This window comes from Engraulis encrasicolus, chromosome 14, assembly GCF_034702125.1.
Source record: "Engraulis encrasicolus isolate BLACKSEA-1 chromosome 14, IST_EnEncr_1.0, whole genome shotgun sequence".
In the NCBI taxonomy this organism is placed as follows: Eukaryota; Metazoa; Chordata; class Actinopteri; order Clupeiformes; family Engraulidae; genus Engraulis; species Engraulis encrasicolus.
Window position 1 is genome coordinate 2826429 of NC_085870.1, and position 7642 is coordinate 2834070.

At 49.4% G+C, this 7642-nt stretch overlaps 1 protein-coding gene across 1 annotated transcript in view; it reads left to right on the forward strand.

Annotated features, from left to right (window-relative positions):
• Positions 1–7642, forward strand: part of ptprt (protein tyrosine phosphatase receptor type T) — a 515405-nt gene that overhangs the window by 450683 nt on the left and 57080 nt on the right. The window contains exon 25 of the mRNA XM_063214792.1: positions 6321–6430. Within this exon, the coding sequence (XP_063070862.1) occupies positions 6321–6430 (110 nt within the window). The remainder of the gene's footprint in view (positions 1–6320; positions 6431–7642) is intronic.

Sequence of the window (7642 nt, forward strand, 5' to 3'; positions counted from 1 at the left end):
GGAACAAGGCAATGGTCTATGTATTTGGATTTTATGGCATGAGTTAATTTCACAGCTTTCATTATTAAGGCAGAAAGAGAAGCAATTTAAAAAGGACTAACCAATGAGGATGTACATTTCAGCCTATTTTCTTTGTGTGGGTGTGGGTGCATCGGTGTGCAAGTCTCTGTTTGTGCCTGTGCATGATTATGTGTGTTTGTAACGACCCTCCCACTCTCCCAGCCTCTTATCTGTGTTATTAATGGTTCTTGTCCAGGGGGCTGCCCGTGCCTAAGACTAATATATGTGCGCTTACCGTACCTGCAGAGCGAATTGAAACACTGGCCATGAAATGAAAGTTAATTAGACCCTGAGCCACCTGAAATTTAACCTCTGTAAGCGGCAATCATCACCATCTCCAACAACAACAACAAAAAGCAGCTGGTCTGCTGGCCGGCCGGCTAGCTCAATTGGTTTTCTCACAAAAGCGTTCACAGTCAGCCGGTTCGCTCTCTTTTGGGACTATTTATACACAGTAATTTCTTCAGTGATCACTCAACACAAAGAGAGTAGCAACAACACAATGAGTGTTTAAGTTAGACTCACAAAGTGTTGAATTACTGTAACGCCTCAAAATTGACGGCGTGGTAGAGGTTGGTCTTAGACAGAAAGCCAAGCTCAGCAGCACAGTGAAAGCGTTTGCATTAGTGCTTCATACAGAGTCTTAATATTTCAGTGTCGGCGGGGGAATTAGCGGATGGCGAAGCGAAGGGGCCTTTGAGTCGTACTGTACGCTCCAGTCGGCAGGCTGCAGCTTAGTGGGAGGTGCGGATGAGTCTGTGAGGTAAAATAGGATCCAAGCTTTAAGAGAGAGAGAGAGAGGAGAGAGAGAGAGAGAGAGAGAGAGAGAGGGAGAGAGAGGGAGAGAGAGGGAGGGGGACAGAGACAGAGAGAGGAAGGGAGAGAGAGAGAAAAAAGTGAGAGGGGAGAGAGACAGACAGACAGAAAGAGAGAGAGAGAGAGAGAGCTTAAGCATGCCATGATGGAGAGAGAGAGAGAGAGAGAGAGAGAGAGCTAAAGCATGCCATGGTGGAGAGAGAGGGAGAGAGAGAGAGAGAGAGAGAGAGAGAGAGAGAGAGAGAGAGCTAAAGCATAAGCATGCCATGGTGGTTAGGGTTGTAATGAGCCAATGGGGATTCATTGTGCGGCGTTAAGCACACTTTGCAGTGTTTCATTAGCTGATAAAGAAGAAGCTTTCCAGCCGCCCGTGACTGAAACCTGACACAGCACTCGCTATTGATATTACCTCAGCTGGCGAATTACTCGTTTCTTTTTTCCTTTCTTTTTTCCTTTCTTTCTTTCTTTCTTTCTTTCTTTCTTTCTTTCTTTCTTTCTTTCTTGCTCTTAAGGCATGGCAGAGGCCAATGTCCTAGGTGTATCAGACTAGCTGTAATGTGGTTGCCCACACACACACACATACACACGCCCGCACGCACACGCACACACACACACACACACACACACACACACATACACACACACACACGCACACACACACACACACACACACACACACACACACACACACACACACACAGACACACACCAATATACACACACATTCCCAATCCTGTCCCTGGAGCTCAAGAGAGTGCAAGAGGGTGAAGGACTGGAGGAGAGTGAACCCTTACTCTCTCATCTGCAGTGATGGAGAAGAGGAGGAGGAAGAGGGAGAGGATGATGAGGGAGGAGGAGGAAGAGGAGTAGGAGCAAGGAGAGGAGAGAGGGGGAGGAAGAGGAAGAAGAAGAAGAAGAAGAAGAAGAAGAGGACGGGAGGAAGTGGGAGAGGAAGAGGAGTAGGAGCATGGAGAGGACAGGAGGAGGAGAAATAGGAGGAGGAGGAGAAAGAAGAGGTGGACGGGAGGAGGAGGAGGAATAGGGAGAAGTATAGGAGGGGAAAGAGGAGGAGGAAGAAGATGACAAAGAGGAAGAGGAGAAAGAAGAGGAGGATGGGAGGAGAAATAGGAGGAGGACTGGGAGCAAGGGGAGGAGAAAGGCGAGGTGGGTTTGTAGTTGTATGTAGGTGTTTATTTGGGCTTGTGGAGCTGATGCTGCCAGGGTGGAGGAAGAGGAGGAAGAGGAAGAAGAGCATGAGGAAGATTAAAAGGAAGGGAAGAGGTTTATGATGGTGTAGCCTTGGAGCTGGACCTTGATAGTAGTGGACTAGTGAGCTGAGTGTGTGTGTGTGTGTGTGTGTGTGTGTGTGTGTGTGTGTGTGTGTGTGTGTGTGTGTGTGTGTGTGTGTGTGTGTGTGTGCGTGTGTGTGTGTGTGTGTGTGTGTGTGTGTGTGTGTGTGTGTGTGTGTGTGTGTGTGTGTGTGGACCGCGGGTCCCTGCCCAATTAAACAGTCACTCAGGGCAGCGGCTGTAGAGAATCGCCCCTGCTGTGCGCTTTTGTTATGACAGCTGACACAGTCTTGTTTAATTACCTTTTCCCCTGCATGCCCTCACCCTCTGTTTCTCTTTCTTTTGTTTCTCTCTCTCTCTCTCTGTCTGTCTTTCCCACTTCACTCTCTCCCCTTTGCTCTCTTTCTCTATCTCTGTCTCGGTTTCTGTTTATCTCTCTCTCTCTCTCCCTGTCTCTCTCTCTCTCTCTCTCTCTCTCTCTCTCTCTCTCTCTCTCTCTCTCTCTCTCTCTTTCTTTTCTCTCTCTCTCTCTCTGTCTCCTCTGTTTCTTTCTTCCGTTTGCCCGTGTTTCTTCCTCTGTGAAAGGAGTAGACTTGAGCCAGACGGAGCTCCACAGTCGGAGCAGGGGCATGTCTGATGAGCTGAGCATACAAACACACATGCAGACAGGCTGACCGGCAAGCCTGCACCTTCAAAGGGAAAAATAGAGAGACGGAGGGAGAGCGCAGGAAGAAAGAGAAAAGATCATATAGAGAGACAGAGAGAGATTGGATAGAAAAGTGCACACGAGGGAAAGAGAAAAGAGAAGAAGGGATGGGAGGAGTAGGGAGAGAAGGAGAGATAGATGTATGGGAAAAGGAAAAGAGGACAAGAGAAAAGGACAGAGAGAGAGGCAAGAGGTGGAGTCGAGAAAATTGGTGAGCGAGGGTGGAAGAAAAAGACAAGCGAAGGATGCCGGCTTTAAAAACACCAGAGAGACAGAAAAAGACAGAGAGAGAGAGAGAGAAAGAGAGAGAGAGAGAGAGAGAGAGCGAGAGAGAGAGTTGTATGAATCCTGCGGGACTCAGCAATCTTCTGCACTCTCTTCAGCAGCCTGTTGTGATCCAACCCCTCCCTCTCCTCCCCCCTTTCCTCTCCTCCTCTCCTCTCCTCTCCTCCCCCTCCCTCTCCTCCTCCCCCTCCCCTTTCCTCTCCTCCTCCCCTTCCCTCTCCTCCTCCCTCTCCTCTCCTCTCCCCCTTCCCTCTCCTCCTCTCCTCTCCTCTCCTCTCCTCCTCCCCTTCCCTCTCCTCTCCTCTCCTCTCCTCTCCTCCTCCCCTTCCCTCTCCTCTTCCCTCTCCTCCTCCCTCTCCTCCTCTCCTCCCTCTCCTCCTCCTCCCTCTCCTCCTCCCTCTCCTCCTCCCTCTCCTCTCCTCCTCCCCTTCCCTCTCCTCTTCCCTCTCCTCTTCCCTCTCCTCCTCCCTCTCCTCCTCTCCTCCTCCTCCCTCTCCTCCTCCCCCTCCCTTTTCCTCTCCTCCTCCCCTTCCCTCTCCTCCTCTTCCCCCCTCTCCTCCTCCCTCCTCCTCCCTCTCCTCCTCCCTCTCCCTTTTCCTCTCCTCCTCCCTTCCCTCTCCTCCTCCCTCTCCTCCCTCTCCTCCCTCTCCTCCTCCTCCTCCTCCTCCCTCTCCACCCTCTCCTCCCTCCCCCCTCTCCTCCCCCCCTCTCCTCCCTCTCCTCCTCTCCTCCCTCCCCCCCCCCCCCCTTCCTCCCCCCCCTTCCTCTCCTCTCCTCTCCTCCCTTTCCTCCCCCCCTCCCTCTCCTCCTCTCCTCCTCCTCTACTCCCCCTCTCCCACCCCCTCTCCTCTCCTCTCTTCTCCTCCTCTTCTCCTCCTCCTCTCCTCCTCTCCCCCCTCTCCTCCCCCCCTCCCTCTCCTCCTCTCCTCCTTCTGCTGTGGTCAGCTCTTTGGCCTGTCTTCAGAGAGCCTCTCATCACTTGGATGAGACAGGCTGTGCAGTATGTTTGCTTTCCTCCACCATCATTTAACCACACTACCCCTCCGACACCTCCCTCCACAAAAACAACCCCGCCCGCCACCTCTTCCACAATGGGCTCGAGCGAGGCGAGCAAACAGTTGTGTGAGTTTGTGACAAGTGCTCCTCCTCCTCCTCCTCCTCCTCGCTACAGAAGCCCACCTCCCTCCTGTACAAGGGCTAACAACAAAACTTTTTTGGATGAATGTAGACAAGACTGATGAAATGCCCGCTCCCCCCCCAAAAAAACACACACACACACACACACACACACACACACACACACACACACACACACACACACACACCCTACCTTCCGTTTAAGAGTTAGTTGTAAGCGAAATGTTTGGGTGTTTACGTGATGACAATAGGTCCCTGGAATCTGGAATCCTCCCAGGCCCCCCCTCTCTCCCCCCCCTTCCCCCCTCCCTCCCTCCCTGCCTGTCAACGGGTGGCGGCGGAATTACGGCTCGTGTTGATTGCACAGATGCTGGGAGATCACCGCGGAGACAGGTGCATGAGGATGAGGATGAGGTGTTGTTGTGTTGCAGGGGAAGAGGAAGGAGCCGCCCGTCTCCGTGCCTCGCTGCCTCCCTGTCTTCCTGCTAGGGATGCACCGATACCGATACTGGTATCGGTATCGGCACCCGATACTGCTCATTATACTCGTACTCGTACTCGTCAAGCACTTGCCGATACCAGGAACGATATTGCTATTACACAAAACACTGCACAATCTTGTCACTTTCTGTGTACTTGGAAGCAGCATGGAAAAAAGTGCCACCTCATACATTTATTAACATTTAAATCCACATGGAAATGGACAATAAAAATATCACAGGTGGAGAAAACAAGGCCATGCATTTATTTTCATTGTATTTTGGTGGTAAAAGGTATCAGTATCGGTACTCTGTATCGGCAAGTACACACATTAATGTACTCTTACTTGTATCGGTTTTCAAAAAAAGTGGCATCGGTGCATCCCTGTCTTCCAGCACATGTTCTTGCGGAGGAAGGCATAATTAATTTCATTCAGGCCCCGTCTGACGACTTGTCGCCGTGCGCAGAGTGAGCTCACGGTGCTGGCGATGTGATTTGATGTGATGTGATGCGGTTGTTGGCTTTTTCCCGGAACAAATGAGTTGTACTGAGAAAAAAGGAGATTCTCTTGTTGTTTTGTCACCCCCCCCCCCCCCCCCAGCACCCCTCTGTGCTCTAGAATGAGCAGTGTTCTGTTCTACGTGCCTTATGATGGGGACAAGGAGAAAAGAGAAAAAAAACACAATCCCATTTTTCGTTGAGAAATAGGATTTGGCACAAAGAAATGGTGGTGGAAGTTGGAGAGCAGACAAAAGGAAAAAAAGCTGCCCACTCACAGCCATGGGCGCAAAGACTCGCTTTGAGCTTTGACTTGATTTTTTGTTTCCCATTCACGGATTTTTACTGACAATGTAGTATTCTAAATCTACTCTATATCTATGTGTATGTCGGAGGTATTTTACTGTGAGCACAGCTCCATGGCCAAACAAACAAAAAAAATCAAGAAAAATAACAACCACAGTGACTAAGGCAGTCTGAGTACACGGTAAAAGAACATGAGTCAAGTGCAGAAAAAGGAAGACATCTCTCTCTCAGAAAGCAAAAGTCCTGCCACACATTTGTTCAATTCTGTGAGCCAGCAGACCCCAGGGAGGCGTGATCATTCTGGTAACACTTTATTTTAGGGATACATATATTAGTACTAATACATGTATACAATGTTATTGTCTGCATAAGTAGCTTGTAAGGCATATACTAAGAAAATGCTCAGGCCTATTAGGTCCTTACTAAGGTTAGATTGGTAATAAATCCCTTATTGTGCATGAACAAGACGAACACATGCCTAACAAATGTTTGATTTTGCTTTGTACATGCCCTACAAGTTACTTACAACATTGTAAGTATTAGTGCTAATAGATGTATCCCTAAAATAAAGTGTTACCATAATTCCTATTAACCTGAGACCTACGGTACTGTCAGAGATTCATAAAGACCTCTCTATCGGCAGGAGTTTTCGTAACATTCCCATTCCAGGTTGTCAGCCTCCTCTCCTTGGGTTCAGGCAGTGCAACTGTACGTGTCCCCTGTTCTGGTAAATGTAACTTTAGACTTGTCTTGTTTTCCCACATTTGACCCCACAGATGATCAGACTCGGGTCCGCCTGCAACCGTTGGATGGAGACCCCCACTCCGACTACATCAACGCCAACTACATTGACGTAAGTACTACGCAGCAGATGTCAGAATTTGTAGTTGTGCATTCCAATATGTAGGCCTACAATTTGCATTCCAATATGCACACTCCTGTCCTCCACTTGTGCTTGTGGCCTCGCCTCGCCCCGCCTCCTGGCCCCACCTCCTGGGCACGCCTCCTGGCCCAGTCTCCTGGCCCGCCTACTGTCCCCGCCCCTGATCCCGCCTCCTGGCCCCGCCTCCGTGGTGGCCCCGCTGTCAGCCTAGCCAAAACAATTTTTGAGGGACTGTTCTTCATTCTCCATCCCGATTGCAAATGAGAAAATTACATTAGAACTGAGCTTTTGTGAGAAATTGAATTCATTTTCTGTCGTGGTGGAAGACATCATCATGAGGTCAGAAGTAGGTAAAGTGAGCAAGGAAGGATGGAAGTGTGCATATTGGAACGCACACACAATGTGTGTAGTTCACGCCACGCTCCTTTACTTCACTATCTAGTAGTGCATCGTGGGGATGACTTAATCGAAGCAAAAACTTGAATCAAAATCATCCAAGAAAAAGAAAAAATCTGAATCAAACACGTTTTTTTCATGTATGTTGTCTACACATTGGCCCTGCTTCAAAATCAGTATGAGGATTAGTGTGCTTTGTGTTTTAACTTTCATGTGGCAAGAGAGTTCTCAGTGGACTGCAGGTCAAAGACTTAATTCAGTGACGTACAGTACAGTAGGCTACATGATATGACATTGAGAGGGAGTAAAGAAAGTGAGTAAAGAAAAGAAAACACTGAAAGCCAGTTGGAAGTGAAGTGAAGTGAGGGATGTGTCTGTGAGTCCTAGGAGTCCTAATACCCCCTGGCATGGCATGAAAGGCAGATTGGCTATGCCAGAGAAGAAAGCCCAAGTAGAGGACAGGCCAGTACACGTAGAGGACAGTAGTGTCCCTCAAGCTGCAAAACATTCAGTAGAGTAGCGTTCCTTTAGAACAGTCTTGTGTACCCCCAAGCCTTTTCATTGTGCCATGAGTACCACCTAAGTCAAGTTCTATACCGCTTTCTCTATCCCAATGTAACTAAGCTACATGTATTTGATAAAATTGCATGTTTCCAAGTACCCCCTGCAGTGTGCTCGCATTTCCCTAGTGGTACACGTACCCCTGGTTGGGAAACATTGCTTTAGAACAGGGTTTCCCAAACTGGGGTGCGTGCACCCCTGGGGGTGCGCGGCCTGCCATAAGGG